General features: G+C 40.3%; 2 protein-coding genes across 3 annotated transcripts in view; one reads left to right on the top strand and one right to left on the bottom strand.

Annotated features, from left to right (window-relative positions):
- Positions 1–422: 422 nt before the first annotated feature.
- On the bottom strand, positions 423–9,749 carry LYRM7 (LYR motif containing 7). Of its 2 annotated transcripts, XM_018086212.2 has the most exons (6): positions 9,430–9,634; positions 7,327–7,421; positions 6,679–6,751; positions 5,985–6,055; positions 3,444–3,525; positions 423–1,051 (listed from the first exon to the last, which is right to left on the bottom strand). In XM_018086212.2, the coding sequence occupies exons 1-6, from the start codon at positions 9,485–9,487 to the stop codon at positions 975–977; spliced, it is 456 nt and encodes a 151-aa protein (XP_017941701.2). In that variant the 5' UTR covers positions 9,488–9,634; the 3' UTR covers positions 423–974. The 2 variants fall into 2 exon arrangements, with proteins under 2 accessions (XP_017941701.2, XP_008924218.1); XM_008925970.2 differs by lacking the exons at positions 7,327–7,421; positions 9,430–9,634 and adding an exon at positions 9,641–9,749.
- The window catches only part of HINT1 (histidine triad nucleotide binding protein 1), a 7,120-nt gene continuing 3,990 nt past the window's right edge, over positions 9,657–12,786 (top strand). Inside the window, exons 1-2 of the mRNA XM_029965461.1 lie at positions 9,657–9,838; positions 12,651–12,742. Coding sequence (XP_029821321.1) covers positions 9,657–9,838; positions 12,651–12,742 — 274 coding nt within the window. The remainder of the gene's footprint in view (positions 9,839–12,650; positions 12,743–12,786) is intronic.

Below are 12,786 nucleotides of genomic sequence, written 5' to 3'. Positions count from 1 at the left end.
CTGCCTCACTCCTGTGTGAGGTATTTAGATCCTAGTATGGTGCCTATTACTGGCTTCACACAGACAAGATTCTATGCAGTTTTACCTGGTGCCAATTAAAATGGAAGTAAACAGCTCATTGTGATGAATTCCAAAAGAAGCAAGTAAGTCTCTAGGAAAAAAATGGAAGTGATTAGGGCTTACTAATTAAACTCCTTGCAAGTAACCAGCAAGGCTCCTTTTTTAGAAAATGCCTCAGTAAGTCACTCAGTAATCACAAGTTAAAATACAAACCATAAATACATAAACCATATGATCTAAGCCAACATCCAGGCTGTGGCTCGCTTCTCTTGTTGTGCTGTCATCTGAGAACTCAAACCCTAACATTCCTGCTCATGCCAAGGTGCATGGGAGAAGAAAAACACTACACATGCTCTCCCATCTGTAAAATAAAAATAATTTATTCAGATAACCCTTAAGAACTCTCTCAGGAATCTCAGTATATCAGTGTACAATTAATGACCACTTCAGAAACCATGCTTTTGGTGCAAAGCATAAATTTTACGGCAAGTGCCACAAGATGTTTTTTCATTACTTCATAGCAGCCTATGATTAACAAGAAACTTAACAAATAAATACTATCAGGACTAAGAACAGCATTTAATTTTTATTTAGCTTTGACAAACTCTGGATTGCTGGGAAACAATCTCTGTCTGACAGCTGTCATAATCAGAAACCTTCCTGGCTGAAGTAACACAATTCAGCAGTGTACTTTTAAGTCCTGTAGAAATATTAGTATATCCCACAGAAGAAGTGAATGATGATATCACAGCACTCAATAAAAACGATGAGTTGACTTCAGTCTCTGTTTTCCTGGTAAAAACACTTAACTGTTTCCAGTTAAAATTAGCTTTAAAACAAGGATACACTGTTGGTTGGTTTTCAGAGATGTCATTACAGGATATTAACTTTCTGGGGAGAGGGACATATTTTCCTCAGGATTCTTGCTTTTTTGTTGGTTTATCTAAGTAAGGAGTGTTGTCTTGTAGAAGATCTTTCCTGGTTATGAGCACTGTAATAGAAAAAAAAACCCAGTAAGACTATAATCTTACAGAAAATACTATTCTGAAGTTGTTTTTACACTAACAAACAAAAAATTAGGATCTCATAAGGATCACGAGGATCTGAACTTTGGGTTTATGGTGAGGATCTGAATGAGGATTTGAAATTCTGGTAAGTGTACAAGCATCATCATGACTTCTACCTAGGAAAAAGTTATGCTAAGATTTTTACCTTCACTTGGTCACAATAATGCCTTCCCATTTTTCCTTTTAAGAGCATTGAAAACTTTAATAGCACGAAGAAGCCATAAAAAAAATGTCAAAGCCTTGCAGTAACTCTTAGCAGGAAAGTGAATGGCAATTTTATCATGCCTGAGCCATGTTTACTTCAATAGTTTCAAAAATTAATACTGAATTTGACTTAGCCTGCTCCCCCAGGTCCTGGAATCTGATCTGTACTATTTATCCTGTCACACCTGTTTTAAAGGCCAAGAGGAAAGGAAAGTTATTGCCACTATATTGTCACAGAACTGACTATACTGTCACAGAAGTGCACTGTGTTAGGGTTTGCCTAACTGTTCACCATTTTAATCCCTTCCTGACACCTTAGCTCTTGCTGTCTAACTTGTCAGAATCAGCTTGTCTTTTTTTCATGAAGTGAAGGTGCTGTGTCATGTCAGATTTGCTCCAGCAGCAAAAACTAAATCACAAACACCTGAAACCATAACACTGTACTTTGACTACGCCAGGTGGCTGCAGTAAACCTGCAAAACTGTGTGTTTGTGTGTGCAATGAGTAACATGCTGTCCAAAGTGCACTGATATCCCTTACCTTACAAGAAAAAAACCTGATTTTCTTGAGGGTATGCTCTTTTTGTATCTAAGTACTGATACTGATGCATTTAATAAGTTTCTAAGAGCTTTAAGTAAAATTCCCATTGCATTTCTCTTAGATAAAATCAATGGGAGTACAGGTATGACAAAACATGTTGATCTACATGCCTAGAAAAAACACTAAAAAAACCCAGAACTGGATATAAAGTATTGAAAAGCAAAGTACAAACAAATAAAAATTGAAAGGAGAATTTTTAACCTTCCTTTTCAGAGCTAAGTTTTGAACACACATTGCCAACACACCAAATCAAAATCAGCACATATTGCATGTCTGATATAACACTAAAAAAGTAAGCTCTACTTGTCTCAGCTTAATCAGAAATTAAAGCAAAATGAAAAGACTGAGACGTTTGTATACTGTCGAGTAATGTAACTAAACATTAAAAAAAAAACAGAAAAATTGTCTAATATAACTAACAAGCTCCTAATTGAAATTGCCTTCCCTTTAGTAAGAAAACCTCAGCCTATTTTTTTCTCCAAGATTTACTAATGAATCTCAACACGACTGTACACCACTGTGCCTCAAATTCTTTTTAGACAATAACAGTGCCCTGTGAACTGATTCTGTGATAGCACAATAATTTAATTGCACTAGGGAAGATGTTCCCCCTTGGTCTTTTTTGTTCTCACTAAGACAAGTCTTCAGCTTTTTTTCTTCTGTGGAAGACTTGACACTGGTCTAGTCATATCTTCGGGCTTCATCATGATTGTCATTTTAATGTTAAATGCTCTACCAAACCTAGATCTTACAACTGTTACAAAACTTTACAGACAAAACTAAACAGAAGTGAAAGGAAACAATGTACTAAGGTGAAGATTTTCCCTGTTCTCTACCACACAGTTGTGTGCTTTCTCTAGTGTTCGACTGTAAAATAAAAGAACTTCTAAACTAGGAATCAAAATTTCAGTACTGGATAGACTTTGCATCAAGGCCATCGTTGTGTCACAGGCCTTCCACAGCACAATCTGAACCTGAAATTGCTGGAAAAAGGTTTTGGGAAAGAACACTCAATCCTCAAAAACATTCAAACACTCAAATCCTCAAAAAGCTATTCTATGAACAGTGTACATACTGCACTTGCTAATTCTCCTCAGGCAGCTTCCACCCACTTGGCAGAGCAAGCACCCACACACAGATACTGTGGCTACTACATTTACACACACACTGACTACCCTATACTTGCATGCTGACCTGCTACCCAATTGCTGTCCCTCCTAAGAGTTATAGCTAGTTAAATAGCCATAACTTCTTCCTCTCATTAGGGGCATTAAAAGTAGTCACCGCCTCTTTTCCACCAGCCTCCATATGTCAAACTATTTGTGTAAGAAACTTTGTACCTTTGAAGCCTCCACCTGTCCTAGGTGGTGACATTAATCATCAGCTTACATTAAGCTTTTGGGCAAAGAATAACAATTTGTCTCACTGTCCCTTTACTTATTTTCACATTCTGTATCTATTTACACAACTACAACACTTTTAAACACCTTTTTAGCATGCAGACTGACTTACCTATTTTGTCAGAATCTGTATGAACTGCCTGAATAACGGAAGTTCTGAGAATCACTTCAACATCTGAAGCTATTTTCAGAAGCTAGCAAAAAGGAACAAAAAAGGCACAGAAAACAGAACAGAGCAATTTAAATTATATGTGATTATTCCTGAAGATATTTTCCATACCAGACAACTATTCAAATAATAAAGCCCGTTCAGTTCTATTATTCAGTTAGCTATCTATATGCAGCTTTTGCCTTGGGGATCCTGGAATAATTTACAGATTGATATATAAACTACTCTGATATACAGATGAGAGAAGGAAACTTCAGCTCAGTAACATGCAGCAGAATATATAATAAAACTGCAAACAAATAAGGTAAAATGCAACCACAGAAACAATTAACTAGCTTCCAATGATCAAAGACATTTTGAATGCCCTAGTGAAAGAGCAATCTCATTCTTTTAACATGACTGCTCTTCAAATAAGGAGAAAAAAACAAGGGCAAAACATGACAAGAATTAAGAATACTGAGGTTTCACAGAAAAGCAGTACAAGAACAAGGCACTACCTAAGATTAGCAGAGGCATTAGTATTTGGCAAAAGGCCTGGAATTCCTTCCTCATTAAGACGATAAGCTGAAGCACCCTTGCTAGTTGTTTTGCTGCACCATTAAGAGAACCTAACACTTGTTTGCATGATACTTGTGTCAGAAACAAATGAAATTGCACAAGTGAGACACTTTAGGAGACATGTTTGTACTAGAAAGTAGTGTGAACCAACAGAAGAGGACCCCTGCAAAGGTTAGAGCTCAAGACTTGACATCTACACTGCACTTCTCCCCATGCCTTTCCCTTTTAAGGGTTTGGAGCAGGTATCCTTCAGTTCTCCCTACTGAAAGGCCAGCAGCAGCCAGGCTGCATGCTCCTGAAGCACACCTTCCCTTTCAGACTGATCTCAAAGGAATTTTTGCCATTTGCTCTGGCACTGCTTTACAAAGCAAGACACATCACAGGAAGTGGAGACAACCAAGGTAACTTCAGAAGTGCAGTCCGGGTCTGAACTAAAACCACTGCACTGGATTCAGCTACCACGTCTCACATTCTCATACTGCACACAGTTACTTTGATCTCCTTAAGATCACTCCACACTTGGTATGTATAAGTAGGTACTTGATGTCATAATACTCCTATTCCAGCAGAGTAATGCACATTTGGATCTTCAATATTGAATTTTTTAGCTGCTGTTCAAAGCAGAATGCTAACAGCACCATGTTTATGCAAGCAAGGGCCCAAACTCTCCCAAGTCCTGTATATCATTCAATTCAGTTCTTCTGCAAACAAGTCTATTCAGTGTGTGTATAAACATATATAGATGTATGTCTCTATAATAAATCTGACAGCTTCTGTGATGTTCTACGAGTGTGTAGTTGGGATGAAAGTCTAGCATTTCTTTCACTGACATATTTAATCAAGTCAACCAACCCACTTTAAAAAGTTACATGTGCATTTTGCAGGTTGCCAATCCTAACAAATACAGATTTAGAAATTATGACAAGTGTTTTTCCTGAATATCTACTAAAAAAACCCCCCAAACCACATAGCTGAGCTGATCAGATACTGAGAACACAAACACAGGGTATTACTACTGGAAGCTGACAACAAGCAGAGATGCAGAAAGTCCTAACTAAATGGTCAGGACTATTTATGTTACTGTCCAGTGGTTGGTATGAGGAAAAGGTTTACATTTATTTCTGCAAGGGATGAATGGAGGCACTTTTGTCCAACCAGTGCCCAGTGACAATGTAAATACAATCTGTAAAAAGGCTGAATGACAAGGACTAAGTTAGTCACTCTGTATAGATGTTAAGAACTAAAATCACCTAAAATACAGAAGTTTCATATCAGGCCTTAGTTAAGTTTTAGAAAAATGACTCAGTAAAAAGTGTAAAGGGTGCAATTGAGCAAAGGTAACTAACTTAGTGAGTTAACAGAATGTTCTACTTTTAATGCACCATGGGGAATGAAGAAGTAAAAAATCCCTGTGGTATAATTAATACCACTATACTACAGTCAGTCATAATAATTTTGCTGGGTTTTGCCTCCCTCAGAAGATGCTGATTCATTTGTGATCTGCCAGTAACTGAGCAGATTATTTAATTTCTCTGTATCCCGCTGTGCTTGTCTACACAATGGCCAGGTAAACTCAAGTGACCACAGCTCAGAAAGATGTTACGAGCAAAGTACAAAATATTTACATGAAAATAGCAATTGTAAACATTTTCCCCATAAGTTTATTACAAACTTCAAAATAATCATGTTGAACTGTCAGAAGACACTTTCTGCTTATGTATTTTTGTATGTGCAAAAATTCTCATTAATACCATTGGAGGTATTTACATATTTATAAACAGAGATCCAGGTAGCAGCTTTTTCGAACTAAGCTGGCTCTCATGATGTCTCAGTGTACCTCCACTGATTTAAATATTCTTTAAATAATAAGGTCATTTATAAGTATTCTTTTACAAATTGGAAAAAAAAAAAAGAGAAAACAAGCACCTCATTTATCTTCTCCTCAGATGTCTCGTCTTTGTTATTTCTGAATTCTTCATTTATCTTTTGTCTTGCAGCTAAATAAAGGAAACAAAAAAACCCAAAGAGTGAACAAAAATCGTATCCTGTGCTTTTCATTGCCTCAAAGCTCACAATTTTAATTCATTTATTCCACCTTCCTGTGACACTCTGCTTGAAGTATTTCAATGCAAGATTTCCTTGCAATTCATGTGATGTCATATTTTAAGTCGATTGGTACAGGAATAAAATAAGATTCCCTATCTAGCATTCTGAACTATGTACAGAAGCTTGTTTACTAAAAAAAACAGGACTTATCCCTTGAGGAGAAACCATACACAGACGACTAATTCAAATGTTTAGTACAGTTAAACATGCTTTGGTTGGACAGAAAAGAGGAAGTTTAAAAATAAAATAAAAAAAAATCTCCCAGGAAGATTAGCACAGTTCAAAAAAAGAGATATTTCCCTTATAAAATATGGCTTGAGCGCTTGAATCTAATAACCATTTTTTTGTTTCAAATTAAAGGATCTCTGGTTACTTATTACAAGTTCTCCCAACGATTACTTAAAAATATGGAAGGGAATGATGTAAGGAAAAATTATGTTAGGAATTCTCTGTGTACTTGGAGAAGAGAGGTCCACAGAAATATGGTTAAGCACACACCAAACAAGCATCTCACCTTCAAGGGCTCTGGTATCATTTTTAAAAACTTCTTGCCGTGTTCGGTGTAACAACTTAAAAAGCTTCAAAACCTGCCAAAACAACAACAACAATAGAATTAACTTATTTGCTGAGCAGGATTCTCAGGTAAAATTAACATGTTACAACTAAAAATGTTTCGGTTGAAAATTAATGTTATTTCCATTTAATAGACAATTTAACAGAATCAAATCAATATCTAAGATATTTTACTTCAATTCCTCATAAAGAAAACAACTTGCAGCCAAACTAGATGTGACGAAATCAAAATCCCAGACATTTCAAGTTCTGGACATTTCAAATTAATCTAAAATGCTGGCATTACATTCCTAAGTAATTATTTGGCACGATGGGTATATAATCCTGAATATACATGGACACAAACATATTTATTGTGCTGATGTCAAATAAAGCCAACAGAACTGAAATAACGCTAAATGTCAAGTTACTTGAAGGTACTATCAAGGGTACCTCAGTGGATATTCTCCAATTATTGAAAAAGGCAGAAACAGAGATAACTATAGTATTCTTACACTTACAAACCAATTTTTGAGAAAAGTGACTTTCAAAAGGATCTGAAACTGTGTATTAACTAATTCAACAGTTATTTTCCATGACTGTGCGATACCTGGGCATAATTTTGTAGAGGTGGTGTGGCAGAACCAACACAAGGCAAAGTCTTTCCCTTAAATACAACTGCCAGGTCAGCAAACAAAAACTTCACTAAAAGTAAACACTCAAAAATTAGGACTTAAACGTAGAGAAGACACACCTCAATATGTATGAAAAGCAAAACCCCTGAGAATCACAGCTCACAGGCATGTGGGTTTGGCTGTTCACTCATACAGGCTACAAGGAATTACAGAAATCCTCAAGTCCTTTTGAGACTTTTTCAGTGTTTCTCAGAGACTGGAAAGAATCTCTGACAAGCACCAAAAAAACCCACTAATCTTGATAACAAGATACCTTTTGAGGCTCTTTCTAGTACTTCCTAGCATGTTTTGGCATCTCTAGAAGGCACAATCCAGGTACTTCATAATAATATTAAATTGTTTTCTCACAATTAGTATTCAAAACATTTCTCAGAAGGATATGGAGGAAACACAGGGTTGTAACTGTGAAATGACCACCTTTATTGGCATGTTCTGTATCTGAGCTGGAGATGCAAACAAGACTGTCCCCTAAAAGTAAAACACAAATAAAAACATGCTGGCAGGGCCCTGACAAAAATGTTGTCTCTGCTTTAAGTCTGCCAATGACAGAAATGGTGATCTTCTCTGAAAGCTACTGTTTTCAACTGATGTCAACGCATTTTTAGATTTTCAAGGTAAATTCTCCTCCTTCACTCAGTTTGTCATTTGGCCACACCTTGAGAGAATTCATTCGGAAGTATGCACACACAGAAAGACAGCTTTCAGGAAGAGGAAAAAGACATAAACTGGTAAGCACACGCAACTTTCCAGTTCAGTGCTGCTTCTTCAACCTACTCAACTTTAGTGCTATCAAGGGACACCTTCAAATCTCACCTCACCATGTGGATTAGACCACATCATAACTTTTACTGTAAGGTGATCCAGCATGCTGAGAAGTATATGCAACTGCATAACAGATCTCTCTGGAAAGAGGGCAAATTAGTGCACTGTCAATTGCACAAGAGTCTCATGAATGTTCAAGTAAAAAACCTTCTGTCACTTTCACAAGAATTAGTATGAAACTTCACAATCAGTTAAATCAATCTCAGCAGAAACACATAAAAAAGAACAGGGAGCCTGCTAACTCCTTTTCAGCTTCTGGGTGCTTAATAATTAGCAGCTGAACAGAACCATGTTGCCTTTAATAGCAACGTTCCCTAGATAGGTTAATCTGTGGAAAGTAAACTCACAGAATTAGAAAGCAGCAAATAAATTTTTTTGCTTTGTAGATGTATTTTAACAGATTCGACTAAATTCCTTCAGGACATTCTGAAATATTTCTACCCCGTAATCTTTTCACCATCTTTGTAAATATTGAATAAATATTACCAGTCGTTTTGTGTCGAAGACACGTACGGTGAAACTTGGAAGTCTTTTATGGTTATTTCAAACTCTCTGATGAGCAATTTTCAGGCACCTTCCCACCCTCATAGCAGTTTACAGCTTCCTCACAAGGGGAAGAGCAGGGGCAGGCACTGATCTCTGCTCTGTGGTGACCAGTGACAGGTACCCAGGGAATGGCCTGAAACTGTGTCAGGGGAGGTTTAGGTTGGATATTAGAAAAAGTTTCTTCGCCCAGAGGGTGGTTGGGCACTGAACAGGCTCCCCAGGGCAGTGGGCACAGCACCAAGGCTGACAGAGTTCAAGAAGCGTTTGGATGATACTCTCAGGCACATTATGGGACTCTTAGGGAGGCTCCTGTGCAGGGCTAAGGGTTGGACTTGATGATCCCTGTGGATCCCTTCCAACTGGGCATATTCTTACTCTGTTTCTGCACATCCCTCCTGGGCAGTTTTCACCACCCCAGCCCCAGAGCAGTTGCCCTGGATGACCGTGATCAAGACACATTAATGCAGCCCCCTCCGACCTCACCGGCCCCCACCCAAACACAGAACTCCCCCATCACCTCAGTGCATCAGCGCTCCCGAACCAGGCTTCGGAACGCTGCCGAAAAAGGTGCTCTCGAGCCTGACACTGCTCTACACCGCACACACGGAAAGCTTAAATATTTCTTCACTCTTTGCTTTTCTTCACCTTACCCTCACGAGTCGCGCTTTCCATGCATTTTAACCTCCGCTTATTCTGCCTCGATTCCATTTCCCACAGCGGCCTTGGTGTGAAAACCCCTCCCTTCCTCTCCCCTAGTCCTCCTCGTCCTGACAGCCTTATCTCTCTCGACTCCTACACACGCCACAGAGCTCCAACCCGCCCGGAGAACTCCCGTGAGCACAGAAGGTGTGTGTGACTCGCCTGCCCGCGGCTCCCCATGGCGGCCGCCGTCCGGGGGGACGGGCCGGACCCGGCCGGGAAGGGACCGGGAAGTGACGGGCTGGGAAGTGACGAGCTGGGAAGTGACGATCCGGGAGGGACGATGCGGGAAGGACGATCCCGGACATGCCGTGCCGGTGCTGCCGGTGCTGCCGGCCGTGCGGTTGTTGGCTCTCTCCGGTGAGGGAGGCTCCGCACCCCCCTGTGGGCCGTCTGTTCCAGCGCTCGGTCACACGCGCAGTGAAGATGTTCTTCCTCATCCTCAGGTCGAGCTCGCCGCGCATCAGTTTCTGCCCGTTGCCACTTGTCCTCTTCCGTGGCACCACCAAGAAGAGCCTGGCTCCATCCTCTTGGCACCCCTGCTTTAGGTGTTTATGCACATTGATGAGGTCCCCTCTCAGTTGTCTCTTCTCAAGGCTGAACAGACCCAAATCCCTCCTTTTTCCTCGTAAGAGGGATGCTCCAGTCCCCCCAGCCTCCCTCGTTGCCCTCCACTGGACCCGCCCCAGGAGCTCCATGTCCCTCTTGTCCTGAGGAGCCCAGAACTGGACACAGCACTCCAGATGTGGCCCCACCGGGGCTGAGTAGAAGGGCAGGGTCACCTCCCGTGGCCTGCTGGCAATGCCCTTCCTGATGCACCCCAGGACACCACCTTATGTGGCTCTGAGGGAGCTCCTGTGCAGGGCTAAGGGTTGGAATCAATCAAATCAATCATCCTTGTGGGGTGGGGTGCCTTCTCCTTACCCAGACTATTTTTTTCACCTTTTACAGAAGGAAAATTGTGGCTACAGCTCCTTGTTTCTGCGCTTATCAGTGGTATCTCAGGATGTTTCTGGTTCCTAGGTACCCAGCTGTACTTAGAAGGGGCCAGGGACACTTTTGGTTCCCAGGATCACAGCTGGCAGGCTTTTTCCTCTGCTGGTGTTTTCCAACAGGCATTTTCTTTTGTTCAGTCCTTTTCCCCTTCTAGTCAGGTCAGTTTCTCGGCTGCTCACATCAAGCTCCCCACAGCCTTGCCCTGTCTCAGGGACCAACCCAGGCTTGGCCCAGTCATACCATGGCCACGTCCAGTACTTGTATAAAACTCAATTGCCTCTCTTTAGAAAAACAAACAAGCTTATACTTCAATAACACATCACCCAGCATTAGCTAAAGGCAGCATAGAGATTTTGTGTGTAATCAGCTTTACTGCTCACTAGATCTCTGGCTTCCATACCTAGTCTATTTAATTGTTTAATTGCAATTACATTGGCAGATAATTGAAAAAGCGTAACACTAAACTATTACTCAATAATTTTCATATATTTATTAGTTATTTATGAATTATTAGTCATAAGCATTTATAAAATACTTATCTTGGACTATGTGCCCCATAAAGAAACTCATTCTGTTAGCAGGAGAATGTTTGTTCATAGATTTATTTTCAGGAATAATTATTGTGAATGAATGAATGAAACTCTTTGAAAAGACCTTGTTTTATTCCAAATAGTATAAAATTTGCCACTTACATGGTGAGACAAAAATATATGTTGAAGTCAACTATATGAAATAAATGCTTTTTGCTTTTTCAAACTTCTAAAATTGTCTCTTTGTGTTTTCTCATAGCACAGAAATATGCTTTCTAGGCTGATTCCACCACAGCCCTTGGAACTACTTAAAGTACACTAGCATGTGCAAATGGATCCTGAACAAGTATTTATATGTTAAACTCTTTAATCTGTCTAGCTAGTACTATCAGATCTTCTGTTCTTTCACAGAATACCTTTAATTCCTGAGAAAATAAAGGAAAAAAACTAATAATATATTTACTGAATAACCACGGTTAGGCAACAATATAAATCAAAGCAATTTGTCCTGGAAGCCCCAATTCCATCCTTGTTTTAGTTATCATAAAGCTCCAATACCATCTGTAGGATGGACACATGTCAAAATATCCTAATCCAAAACTACCAGCTGAGGAACAGAGTATCATCCAAGGTTTAATGTGCTTTACCAGAGCTTTGTTTAGGGTATCTCAGACTATTTCAGAGTTATTACCAGAAATATTCAATAAATTCTGCTCTTTTTGTAACAAGTTAAGGTAATCAAATGTGGAACCATATTATGTTTAATCCACTTAGCAGTATTTATCCCCTGCCTCCCTCCAGAATGCTTTCCTGGGAGATTTGTGTCAAGAGGCAACTATATGTAAATGTCTATATTAAAACCTTCCCAGACAAAGCTTGAGGGAAATCAATCTATTTTATCTGTGAAGTTCAGAATATCACAGAACCATGGAATGGTCTGGATTGGAAGGGATCTTAAAGATCATCTAGTTCCAACCCCCCTGCCATGAGGAGGGACACTTTTCACTAAACCAGTTTGCTCAGAGCCCTCTCCAACCTGCCCTTGAACACTTACAGGGATGGGGCAACCACAGCTTCTCTGGGTAACCTGTTCTGATGCCTCACCACCCTCACAGTAAAGAATTTCTTCCTAATATCCAGTTTAAACCTGCAATCTTGCAGTTTGAGGCCATGAAGGCAGCACCGTGAACTTGGTCTCGTTAAAGCACATGAAAAGGAAACTTTGTTTTTACTCTTATTTTTCTTTCCCTACTGCTCTTTCATTTCTCCTGTTTCATGACTGCTGTCATGTCTATAAAAAAAAGCATTTACGACTAGATGTATAGCTGTGCAACATTATGTCGTCCTCTGTAACTTACTAGTCATATTGATTAGCTTGTTTCATGGTTAGGAAATTACTCATATGCAGAAGAGCTGGCACATTAAACTGCTCCTCTGCGGGAGCCATCCCAGCAGCACCCGCAACCCGCCAACTTGTACGGAAAAGCCTAGCGGCAGCCCTGCCCGAAGCAGTCTGCAAGGGGAAGTCCCAAGAAGTCGCACAGACACTCGGGTTGGATTTGACAAGCAGTATTTCTCACTACACCAGCCTCTCCTGCCAGCGCACTAATTCTGCACTAATTCGGCAGGCGTACCTCCCTTCACAGCTCTGATCCCTCCGCGGCAGCCGCCGACAACCGCACCCGCGGATCCCTCCGCGCCCCGCGGGTCAGCGGGGGTGGGAGGGCGCGCCAGCGCGGTGGGCGGTGACGGGCGGGAAGAAAGACAGGCAAAGTGACCAAT

Source organism: Manacus vitellinus, unplaced genomic scaffold (genome assembly GCF_001715985.3).
Source record: "Manacus vitellinus isolate BGI_N305 unplaced genomic scaffold, ASM171598v3 scaffold_9_pilon, whole genome shotgun sequence".
Lineage (NCBI taxonomy): Eukaryota > Metazoa > Chordata > Aves > Passeriformes > Pipridae > Manacus > Manacus vitellinus.
Note: the sequence above shows the minus strand (reverse complement) of the source record. Positions and strands in the feature narration are given on the sequence as shown.

Coding starts and splice junctions, on each gene's coding strand:
- LYRM7 (XM_018086212.2), bottom strand. CDS start 9,487: ATGGAATCGAGGCAGAATAAGCGGAGGTTAAAATGCATGGAAAGCGCG. Junction 6,056..6,678: donor TGATACCAGAGCCCTTGAAG/GTGAGATGCTTG, acceptor TCCTTTATTTAG/CTGCAAGACAAAAGATAAAT. Junction 3,526..5,984: donor CTGAGGAGAAGATAAATGAG/GTGCTTGTTTTC, acceptor CCTTTTTGCTAG/CTTCTGAAAATAGCTTCAGA.